The sequence below is a fragment of the Elgaria multicarinata genome, chromosome 1 (genome assembly GCF_023053635.1).
Source record: "Elgaria multicarinata webbii isolate HBS135686 ecotype San Diego chromosome 1, rElgMul1.1.pri, whole genome shotgun sequence".
Taxonomy (NCBI): domain Eukaryota; kingdom Metazoa; phylum Chordata; class Lepidosauria; order Squamata; family Anguidae; genus Elgaria; species Elgaria multicarinata.
Window position 1 is genome coordinate 77,409,127 of NC_086171.1, and position 12,834 is coordinate 77,421,960.

General features: G+C 42.2%; 1 protein-coding gene across 1 annotated transcript in view; it reads right to left on the reverse strand.

The window, feature by feature from the left end:
- Positions 1–12,834, reverse strand: part of ADCY1 (adenylate cyclase 1) — a 182,547-nt gene that overhangs the window by 54,083 nt on the left and 115,630 nt on the right. Inside the window, exons 5-6 of the mRNA XM_063130721.1 lie at positions 5,806–5,933; positions 309–467 (exon numbers count right to left, since the gene is read on the reverse strand). Coding sequence (XP_062986791.1) covers positions 309–467; positions 5,806–5,933 — 287 coding nt within the window. The remainder of the gene's footprint in view (positions 1–308; positions 468–5,805; positions 5,934–12,834) is intronic.

Sequence of the window (12,834 nt, forward strand, 5' to 3'; positions counted from 1 at the left end):
GAGATCTCTAGAGTACAATGAAATGTGGGGGCCAAGTACCAATCCAAATCCCACCCTCTACCCACGTCTTTGCCAAATTTTGAAAAACCATTCAAAAGATTCAAAGATCTCCCACTGACTCATCAAGTTTGGCCCTGGTGTAAAATTCAATAAAGTTTCTAATGCATGCCCTTGGTATATAACAGAATGCCTATTGGTCAGACTGTGCTTTTAAAGAAATGAAACCATCGCAACAATTGGATGCACTAAATGCTTAAAAATGAAGGTGGACCATAAATAAAGAAATAGCCTGCTGTCTCGAGACTTACCCAGGCAGCCCTCCAGCCTCCATTACATTAGCAAGAGTCACATCATTTGACCAAACATCATACTGCCATTTGCGAAGACCCAGGACGCCACAAAGCACCCTTCCTGTGTGTAGGCCGACCCTCATATTGAGATCTACTTCAGTGGCTTCAGCTACCGACCTGGAAACAGAATGCTGTCTATTAGAAGAGAAAATACTTGCATCATCTTTCTACTCCTTTTGCCCCCCCCCCAAAAAAAAACACACCCCAAAATCTCCAGCATATGTACTAAGGCCAAAACATCTCCCCACCCCCACAAGTTCTCTAATAAAATTTGAACATGTGAACCATTTAATAATGGAGATGGAAGTTTGTGTTAACTTAGATATTTAAAAAAGCAGATGCACCAACATAAAGTAACTACATCAGAAGAGCAGTGCTGAATTACTCCAAAATCCCAGCATTCCATTCACAAGTGGTCAACCAAATGCCTATGGGAAGCCCACAAGCAGACATGAGCTCAACAGCACCCACTCACTCATGTACCCCAGCAACTGGTTTACAGTGAGGCATATTGCCTCCATACTGGAGGTAACATGCAGCCACCCAGACTAGCAGACATTGACAGCCTTGTCCTCCAACATTTGGAATCCAACAAGCCCACAAACAGCAGACTCTCTGCAGTGTGGGTGAAAAAGCAAGAAGGGGAAGTTGAAGATTTCAGGATGAAAGTACTGGTCCTGTGCTTGGGAGCCCAGGCAGGGTGGGGGCATGCAGAAATTATACAACGGGACTCTGTGGAAGTTTCAGCTCAGTCTAGCTTCTGTAAGTTTGGTCAGACAAGTTTAGAGACTGTACAAGTTTTTTCTGCCAAGGCTCAGAAGCTTTCCTGTGGCCTAGTTCTGGGACTGCAATGATTCAAATGTGGTGAGCCATGTTTTACATGTACCTTTTCCTTTATTCTGTGGCTTTCAGCCATTAGACTAGGGAAGGAAGGCAAAACCTTTGTGAGGAAGGCTGGACAATACACACCACTCATCATACTGAAGTGTCCTTAGGGTTCCCCCACCATCACTTAAAGACCTCCTAGATAACAGGCCAAGAGAATGCTGTAAAGACACATAATGCAATTCAACAGCTGAAGCTACTGGCTCTATAAGCTGCCTGAAATCAGCTATTGGGGGCTTTTGCACAGTTCCGCCTAAGCTGTAATTAGCATTTGGACGAAAAGCAGGAAAATACATTCAATTTCTATGCAATTTCTTTAGTTCTTCAACAAAAGGTTTTCACCCATTGAACATACAAATTTAGACATGAAAATCAAAACTCAAAAATGCAGCTCAGCTCAAACTAGGGCATACAAAATTCTCAGGGTCTTCAGTACATTGATCTTACTATAATACTGTTGCCAGAGCACTTCCATTTTATCTCCATGCCTTCATTTTGCCTGACTAAATCTGTCAAGCTGGCAAAGGGCACCAGTTCTCAAACGCCAGGACCAATACCCAGCCTCCACCGAAATGGAGATGACGCTGTCCTGGTCTCTGAATGCCCTAGAGCAACAGAACTCCTAGAAGTGCTAAACCAATCTCCCCCACACCCAAATGTGATCAGAACTACGTTTTGTCGTGTACTGAAACCTCCGAGACCTCCATGCACCTTTGTGACCATGGGGCCTAGTATGTGATCACCCATCAAGCATCTATGACCCTGTTTTCAGGAGCCATTTGTTGTACTTTTGGCCCTTTTGTTTCTTGCGAATGTCTTTTGCGGGAGACACCCTAGCCTTTTGTTTCATTAAAAGTATAATTGCCTTTGATTTCCTAGGCTTAGTGTGCTTTTGAGATTAGCCTTGCTGGCAGCCCTTTCCTAAATTCCTCTAGAAACTCCCAGCTGGATGCCCATTTTTAAAACTTCTCATACTACATTCCTGACTAGTTCAAGCCCTACAAAGGCCTGGGAACACCCGTCTATTGTGAGTTCTTGTGATCTAAGCTACGCACACTAACACCGATTAATTTGACTAATATACTAGTTTTTGTGCCAGCTCGGCTGAAGAGATAGTAGTTTGTCCTCTGGCAGGAACAGAGCCAGGTTTTGCAGAGGAGAGCAGTTCCCTTATTACCAAACTAATTCACTCATCATCTGTTGTTCCCAAAGAACTCTCGTGACACACTATCAAGTTCAGAGGCATCTCAGATACATGTGTCCCTGAGGAAGGAGGTTAATACATTATGGCTTATGATATAATATAATACTGTGTGCAATACCCTCACTTCTGGTTTTTAAATGGCTGGAATTCCCTCACCCAGATTTTCCTTTCATCCCTTAAATGCAACAGAAAAAAACAGCTATAGGTGTAGATAGTTTTATCTTTCACCTTCAGCAGACATCTAAAATTTGTGTAAGCGAGTTCTGCATTTATGTTTTGGGAATTGAATTCCATGCTCTTGAAGAATGCAGGCATTTCAACTCATTGTGTTTTACTTAGGTATGGGCCAGAAATTGAGGGCGGGACTGAAAGCGCATTTACAGATGACCTCTGCTCAAGTGAACCACACTAGAGTCTCTTGAAAGGACATTTTTCTAAGCAGGTTCCTTCACAGAATTCATTTCAATTTCAAGCTGACTGGCAACTATGAAGCCAGATAAAATTCCAGTGGAGCGATTCAACGTTGCACGGGATGGTTCTAGTCACCTCTGTTCAGATTGTGCTGAAAGTACACTTCTTTTCAAGGACAGCATACAGCGTGCATGCAATCAACCCACTGACAGGCAGTCAAGTTATATCACTTGCTTGTTTATCTTCCACCTGACACTCATTTACTTGAATTTTCTTTTGTCATAAATCTTCCCGTTTGGTAATGCTTATTTACCTTAGACTCCAATGACAACTGGCAATAAACCAAGTGATGGTATCAAACGAAAATTGCTGAAACCATCTTATTATGTTTAATTTTAACCTGTCATGCAACTGAGCAAACATGCCCCAACAATGCAACATTGCAAAGGATTGTTTTCAAGCAAATATTTAAATGGACATCACTTTGGAAAGGTCTTCATTTCTAGGGACTCAGATTCATATCAATACTCTCTTCCTCTCTATGCTAGAATGAGCCAATAATTGTATTGCTTACAGGTGAAATATAATATAATGGCCCCTTATAGGGCACTTTTCAGTAAATTTAACCCTTAGGCACAAAGACCACAAACCTGGGTTGATGGGCAGAATAACTCTAAGTTGGGCTGAGGATATCATTTCCAAAGCCTTGCTGGTTCATGCCAGCCATGGTGAGAGATGGTTTCTCCATGACTAAGCCTGGCAGATCTCCATTTGGTGCCGCTTGGCACCTACATTATATGCTTTTAGACGCCAGGTGAAGACCTTTTTATTCTCCCAACATTTTAACAATCTATACATTTTAAATAACATGGTTTTAAATTTGTAAGTTTGCATTGCTGCTGTTTCTATCTGGTTGAGCTTTTATATTGTATTTTATATTATGGTTTTATACTGTTGTTTTATACTTTGAATGGTTTTAATTTTTGTGAACCGCCCAGAGAGCTCCGGCTATTGGGCCGTATAGAAATGTAATAAATAAATAAATAAATAAATAAAATATTCTCACCACCACCACCATTGAAACCAATGGTGAGAATTAACTATGCCAGCTCCAGGAGCCTCTTGGGGGAATGAAGGGGCTTTGGATCCAGTGGATCCAAGCGTACCTTCAACATGCCCCCAACACATCCTATTTTGGGGGCTACCACCAGCAGCTTTCTGTGGGTGTGCCAAGGGCATCTGCAGCAGATGTGCTCCTTGCTAATGGAGCTCCTCTCTGCCAGTAGCGGGGCAATTCTTCCCCATTCTAACTGCCCTTAGACAGCTGCCTGGGGGGGGGGGGGGTAGGACTGCACTGATAGGCAACAAGGGAACATACTTATATATGTTTATTATGACAATTCCACATTCAGTGGACATCAGTGAGTCAAGGAAAGAATATGGGGAGAAATGCCTTTCTCTGGCATGCATTCAAGGAACAGAAGAGGGAAGGACCTCAACAGATGGCAAGGAACATTTTATGATGAAGAAATGCTGCCATGATTTCAGGCACTGAAATTAAGTAAAACTTTCCCTGTACAGCAGGAACAGTGCTGGAAGCCACAGCAGGGGCTGGGGACAAGGGCTAAGGGCTGGAAGCAGGGGGTATTATGCAGGGAAAAGAGCTCTTGGGAGCCTTTCCAAAGTGCCTGCCGCCCCCCACCAAAAAACCTTGAACACAAGTTCCCACGCATATCTGTACCATTTACCCATTTCTAGGGGGGAGTCTACACCAGCCGTTTATTGCAGGATTGTATTGTACTCGTCACTAACGGCCCACGTGACGTTCACAAGCTCCCGTGGTGATCACGGCTCCACCTCTCAGTTTTCCCGGAATAAACCTGACTGCTTTTGTCACAGTTTTTCCGGCTCCCTCATTTCCATTGCAAAGAACGGTTGTGGTGTGCCCCCCCTTTGTGAGGTCATTGCTGTTCACCATGAGTGAACAGCCAATCAGCTGTGAAGGGTGTGTGCATGGGTAACAGCATGTTTCACCGCTGAGGTTTTTTAAAACAAACAAACAAACATATCTATGTGCAGGAGCACATATTCGTCATAGTTTCTATCTCCCCATGTGTTGCTATGTATCTGCGCTGTAGCGCATCCCTCATGTGTAATTAAAAAAATTCCTGTGCCCTGTAGCCATCTCCCTGGCCCCACCCACTTCTACCGATTCACATGCGGAACCACCGTAACGGGACACACGTGCTCCCACAACAGCACTCCTGCCATTGTGGGAAACTTTGCTCAGGTGTGCCCCGTGAGTGCCGATCGCGGAAGCGGCAAAAGTTGCAATCACCGCTCCTCCGTTGTGAAAGGGCTGTAGGTGTAGATTAGGCCTATTTCTCCAGTGCTGCTGGTTGCATACTCCCGTCTACTTTCACATTGCTGAGTAGCCGCCTGGCAATTTCACTATCAAATAAACAGTAGGAAGCTTTCTGTTTTTACTCATGCAGCACCTGCTTCTGTGGAAATGACAGTGCACCAGGGTTACACAACTTGTGACCCACAAAACTGAATACAGGCCATGTATGGAGGCCTTCCAGGAGCTTGAACACCTTCCACCCAGTTTTTGAGGTCCAAGGCAGGCCACAAAGGTGGAGATGTATGAGGTCTATGGTGGGCTGCAATTTGCTAGGTGGATTATAAAGCCTGCAGGCCCTATGACAATGGGAGCATCATGTAGTTCTTCCTCCCATGCTGTTACTCACAAGTTTGTGCCAGAGAGGCGATTAAATGGATGGGAAACTCTGCTTAAGACACATTGTGCTAAAGACAAAAATAATTACAGCACAAACAATGTGAGAAGAAATGTTCAAATGAGCACATTGACAGTCAACAGCTGATTCCAGAGCCATTGCATGAGACGGAGCGATGCTGTTTTCTATGAGCCATGCAAGCATGTGAAGAACTTACGTGATGGTGTCAATCATATCCAATCCCATTTCGACGCAGCAGTGGGCATGATCTGTTTTGGGCTGGGTCAGTCCTGATACACAGTAGTAACAGTCCCCTAGGATTTTTATCCTTCTGCAATGGTTTTCCTTTAATTAAAATGAAAAAGAGAGAGGGTGGGGGAGGTAAAAGCACTTTTACTGTGGCAATATATGTTCCCATACATCTGCATAACAACATGTTACCCAATACTATTACCAGCTATATCACAACCCATCTCCTCTTTTACACAGCTTTAGTTTAACACGTTCCTGTTAAAACTACCAGCCTGATCATAAATATGTTTACCTTGAAGTATGAGCACACAGGACTGCAGTATAAGCTTAGGCATGTATGGCTGCATTTGTGCATTTCCATCCCTATATTCCTTGCCCCCCTCTCTCCTCCCACCATTGTTTCCCTTAGGTTGAAATTCAACGTGTAAGTTCCTTGGGGCAGGGCACATATGCATGATAAACTTGACCACTGCCATTGTGGCAGTGGGAGGTCAATTCCAACCCCCTGCTATTTTTCTGCAAGGGTAGGAGATTTATAGGTAACGACAAGACTGCATAGTAATACAACATGAGGATTAATTACATTTCTAGTAAATATTTTCAAAAGGTAGTTGCAGTAACTTTTCCCACTGATAGTCAGTGCTTATCAGGACCAGTTCTCATGACTCTCCCTGACATGGCAGACACTAGCTGCTAATGCCATGTATAGAGCATGTTTCCATACAGTCTGATAGTATACACCGATTTCTGTGCACCAACTTTAGCATGTGAAAGTGAAAGCCATCTTCTCAGCTAGGATTGTCAGGTCTCCCGGTGATGTTGTCTGCATCAACCTATGGCCTCCATGTGACTGCCTTGACAAATGGCAACTTGGCAGCACAACAGTGTCTACCATGCTGGAAGGACAGTTGTGAAAACTGGACTTGACTCACATCTTATTATCTTACTAATGATCTGTTTCAAGGGCTTTGCAAACTGGAATCTGTAATTGCAGTATCATGGAATTGGAGCTGGCTCCCATTTGAAGAGGTGTACATCTCCCTGCTGAAACCTACAGCTCTTCAAAAATCCATATGGCCAGATGGTGTGTGAATAAGAGATTTATACGGCAGGCAGAGCCTCCTAGTTGCCTTGAGCAGAGCCTCCTATATCCCACTTATCTTCCTTGCCATGTGCCTTGCTTTTCTTTTCCTTATCCACTCTCCCAGATTTGTATGGATGAGGACCTTGTTTGTATTTTGTGTAATATAACCGCTTTTCCCCTAAAGGAGAATTGAGTTGCTAAGATTGCTGCCCTCCCACAATTTCCAGCAACAAATTGGTCCAGTATAAAATTGCTACCTCCTTGTTTGGTTCCAGGAAAACAAATATATGAGAAGAGCTCATCAGAATGTCAACAAGAAATTAGGCTACTGCATATTTCAAGAGAGTCAAAATAGTAAACTCTCAAATTTGGGGAGCTTAAATTAGTGATTTTTATTATTGTTTTGATACAGTTGTTGTACAAGCATTTCCACATGACTATCAGAGAGTCTGAAAGCTTCTTGGTGGCCCTTTAAGAAGAGAGCAGGATACAGCTTGCCTTAGGACAAGCTTTGCCCTTTGTTAGCTCACAGACACCACTGGGAAGTGAGCAAATAGGTCAGCACAGTCTCCATCAGCATATCTGTGCAGCTTCAGTGACTTTCGTCTGGGCTAGTGTACACTCTCATGGTTACAGGAGCACACAAGAGGAAATGGAAGAGAGGCAATGATGTAAAACTGGGAAATATTCAAATAGCCACAATGGATTGAAAGGAACAGGATTTAAACAAGGTCCTGAAAAGGTAAGTGCTCATAACCTGTGAATTAAGCAAATCAGCTGAAATGCCAGAGGAAAGAAACATGTAGGCATATGTTGAAGGATGAGATTCACTGGAGGAGGAAAAGACTCAAAAGAACTAAAGATGTCCCAGTAATCTGGCCCTGATGAGGTTTGATTTTCAGAAAACTGTAATTGCACTGGCATGGACAATTATCTAAATCCATCTTCTGTTCAATATTCTGTCCAGTGTAAATTATCAGGATGCTGGGTACACAAATTCTTGTTGTACAAGTTAGATGGATGTACATCCCATTGAAAAGATAGCGTCCGTATTCATGTGTGATTTCAATTTATGCCTGAAGTTACTAAAAGCAACATCTGACAGTGCATTCCCATACCTATCTACTCAAAAGTAAGTCCCACTGAGTTCAATGGGGCTTACTCCCAGTTAAATAAATGTAGGATTGCAAGATGAGACACTCAATTAGTTTTATGAATATCTAAGACTGTGGAAAGTTGAGAGAAATGAAGAGACAGGCTTTGCTCTTACCAACTCAGAATATCTTTGGATATGTATTTACTAAGCTGGCCTGCAATTTGTTTGGTTGTTTGGAATGCCAGTAACTCTGGCCAATGGGTTTTATCCTTTGGCAAATGTAAACTGGCAGATTGACTATAAGGAAGGTAGAGACAACTGTCTATTAATTCAGTGTAAATGGCTGAGAAGCAACTCTGTGTACCAAAAGACCTCTACTATTGTGATGTCATGTTTACAGTAGGAAGAGTGCTAAAGATCACTAAGTGTGCCTTGGCTCCATGTTCTGACTCCAGAGTGATGGCAAAAAGAAGCTCATGGCAATGGTACATGCAAAACACACTTTAAAAGTCAAATTCTGAGACAACAGTTTCAAAGACTGCCTTTCTCAGAAAGATTAATGCAAACACTCCCCAGTTTGAAGGTTCAGTTGTCCTTCTGGGGTTTTGGCCAAAAAGGAGAAATTATGAGAATTTTTTTATGCTGTTGCGTGTTTCAGCTTTTCTGAAGGACTTAGCCATTTGTCAGGAGTCAGAATACATTGGCTTTTGTAAGCACTGGGATTCCTCATTTTAAAACGGTGAATTAGTTTTTCCACCTTTGGATTCTATGTTTATGGACTAATAAGCATATTTATAAATAGAAGAGGGGGGAGCACGAAAAGTACTTCCAGATGAGGCTTTTATTGTGCAATTGCCCTGCCTCGTTCACAGAATTTCCTCATGTTTTTCTACCACATGTTCCATCTTTTTCTTGCCAGAAAAAAGGTAAGGTGGAAAAAGCACAATACTTTTTAACTGGTACTGCCAGGACCCCTCCATCTGGAAGCAGCTCAGGGATCTTGAATCTGTATCCCTGGCAACAGGGCCCCTAACTCCTTGTGCCACCAGGGCAGATTGCAGGCAGAGCGAACTGCTGGTCTGGTTGCTGTTGCTCTACAGATGCCAGAGCATCTATTGAAGCTTTCATTCAAGCTGAGGAAGCAATGAAGTCCCATTTGGCCTTTGGATTCCCAGATAAAAAGGGGAGGGAAGTAAAAACCATCTTCGAGCCTGCTCCAGCCCACAGGGTCTTCTGCCATCAACTGCTCAGTAGAAAGGAACTTCGTGAGTTGTTATATTTTAATACTGTTTATTGTAATTTTATTAATGTATCTTAATGTTGGCAGCCTTGGAATGGTTTGTATTCTGAAAGGTGGGATATACATAACTGAAGTAAGTTAGTAAATAAATAAATAAATAAAATAACTGTAGTCTGGGGCCTGCCTCCTCAGTCTGAACAATGTTGTCCTTCAGGGTAGGTTGAGTTGCTACAGACTCCCTGGGACTGCTTCCAGGCCTCAGCCCTGGCAATTTTGATACTCAACAAAATAATCAAAGTAAATTTACAGCCTGATGAAGTCACATCCTACCAAGCTGCAATTGCAGTTAAGTAGGGTGACCAACTGTCAGGATTTCCCCGGATTTGTCCTGGTTTTTGTTCTTTCCATGGTGTCAGGGGGGATTTTCTATAATTTTCAATAATGTCCTGGAATGACACACCTTCCTCTTTAAGGCTGCCATTAGCATGGCAGGAGGGAATGACATGCTTTCTTGAGGCACATCATTCCCCCACCCTGAGCTCCAATTGAGGTCTTAAAGGGGAAAGTGGGTCATTCGTGGACATTATAGAAAAGGCCCCAATTGGAGTGGATGGTGGTGGTGCAGAATGAAATCCTTTCCCCTCCTCCACTCCAATCGGGTTCTTCAAGGTGGCGGGGGAATAATTTACTTTCTGCAGGACTCAGAAAGCTGCTTCCCCCCCCCCACACACACTAGGTGTCCTCTTTTTTGGTTTCCCAAATATGGTCACCCTAAGTTAAGCCATACCTGCAGAATTTGTCATCCACCAAGCCAAATATGGCAGACTACCAGGGACTTGATAAACCACCATTTTGCCTAGAACTGCAAAATGAAGGTAGGGTGGGGGCTAATTCCTGGCAGACCAAAATATATTTATTCATATTTAATTTATTTCATATATTTTTATCTCTCATTTCCCCCCCCAGCAAATAACATCAACTTAAAAACAAATGAAAAACAGGATAACAAAAGAGTATCAGAAGCATCGTTAACAGTAAAATACAAAAAACTAAGAGGAGGAGGAACAACAGCTGTTTACATTCTACCAAAAGCACAGCTTAAAATAATATGGTTTTAACTTGTTGCCTAACATCCATATGCAAGGAAAACAGTCAAACCTCCACTGGGAGGAAGTTCCAGAGTTTACGCACCAATATTCACAAAGGCTTCCATCTTGTGAAGCCACCTACTAGCAGTGCCCTGAGTCCCACTTTATAAAGGAATGTCCTCTGCTGGAAGGGCTGTCCAATCCAAACCTGGGTTGAAGATAACCACTAAAAGGGAGAACCAGGAACTTATAGTTGCCCATCAACAGTAAGCACCTGAACAGCAGATGGAGCAGAAACACTGGCCACCGGGTCTTCCCCGCTATGGTGGCATGCGCTGTATTTCTATTTGAGTTATAATCCTTACTCTAATTTTACTTCTTTAAAAAATATTAGCAAACACAAAAATTCTACAAATTTACTTTTGTATTCTTTTTTGATGCTGCCAAAAAAAAAAAAAAAAGCAACATGTAACTGGCCACCCTAGTCACCAACAGAGAACAGTCCTCTATTTGGATGGCTGCAGTGGACTCTCCTCTATTTTGAAGATGTTTTCTGTTTGATGGGTTGTCCAGGCCAAGTCTGGTTTAAAAATAACAAACACTTACAAAGATGAACTGGGCCTTGAAGTTACCCGTTAACAGCACCTGGTCAGGAGACTGAGCAAGGCACCTGGTCGTAATTTCCCACACTATGGTGAGTTGAGCAGTAGTTGTGTTTACATTATAAAATATTAAAACTAGCACATGCAAATTTTATGCAATTAAGTGCCAACTTTTGATCTTTTTCTTTTTTTTTTGTGAGGCATGCCTTTCTTTTTGGCCATTCACAAGTGGCTAGCCCATAAATGATTGGTATGAGACTGGCTTCATGGGACACAAGTTTTATAGGCCTCATTTAAGAATAGACAAAGGCCATATCTATGCCTGGATCGGAATGAGGTAGGAGAATAAATTGCATTACTTTGTATGGTAGTTGGGGAAAACAATTGTAGAATGATTCCACCACCACCGTGTAAAAACTCTAGCTTATTGAGGGCAGGGTATCAAGCCAGCCCCTTTGTCTGCTGCACTATTTTTTTTCTATTTGCAGTGAGTTTAACATAGAGAAAGTTAAAAAATAATAATAAAAATAAATAAACTCCACCCAGTGGTGCAGCTAGCGCTTGACCTTGGGGTCCAAGGAGCACTCAAATGACCACCTGGACAACAGCAGGTGATGAGGGCAGCAGAAGCAAGCTCCATTTTATTTCAGTAGTCATATTATTATAAGTTAAGTAAATTTTGGAAGAGGAGAAAGAAGAGAAGTGGAGCTACTCCATCACCTTGTTGAGAGACTGTCTTTGGCTCTCCCTCATCTGTTATCTAGTGCCAGTCATTCTACCAAGCTGCAGGACAGAAGGAGAGGAGAATTTTTGGCTGAATTCTAGTTATCATTCTTCAGGTTTCAGGACCTTCCCCGGGTTCTTCCAAACATTAAATTTCAGAGGGAATATTATTGATGTATTTTGTTTCCAGTGCAGATGCTTATAATACTACTCCTTCCCTGAAAGCAGGTATGACGGGAGAAGTGTTGCCTCTGGCTCTGGGGAAGAGATGAAGCTAGTGTTCAGCCAAAATCCATTTCCTGTAAATTTTCTTCCTCTGTTCATTTTTAGAATTTAAAATTCCTTTAAATTTCTTTGGGTGGCATTTTTTGAGTTTACCTTATCATTGCGATGTGGTCAAAGGTACAGTGTGTATTTCTTTCTGTTACATATTTCTCCATCATTTTGCAGCTTGCCTGGCTGCCCATTTTTCCTGATCTTAAAAAACGCTGTGGGAAGGAGTTACCTCAAGACATCTTCCCCTGGGCTTTATTTCAAGTGCAGGAAGCAAGGGAGACTGTCGTTACCGGAGAGATGATTGTACAATGAAAGACAGGACATTCACACACACTCCTTGGCCACTGCATACATAATGCAAGCACAAGAACCCTGAATCCAATTCTGGACAATTTCTTTAATTTTTTTGGTCTCCTTTAAATTTCCCCTCCAAAAGTGATTAACCTTTCGATCAAACTGAATGAGAATGGTTGAAAAAACTAAGAAATTTTTGGCATGGCACTACTGTAAACAGACAGATTAGCCGTTCTTGTCTGACATTATTTGATGTGTCCCTTATACATTATTTTATACATTTATATCAAAGTGGTTGACAACAGTAAAAACAAACTATAAAGACTCTTTATAATGCACTAAAAGCAGCAGTTAAACAAGAATAAAAGCAACAGAAATTAAATACTAAAACCATAAAAGCGACTAAATGTCATTAAAATCAGAGCAGATTACAGCAAGTGCTTGCTGAACCTGGTTCAGAAGGGAATTCCACAGTCTGGGTGCTAACACAGAAAAGATCCTTTCTCTGGGAGCTGTGACCTGTTGAACTTCAGATAGTAGAGGCATCTGAAGATTTTAAAATATGGCAAGTTCATGTGAGAGAAAGGATTA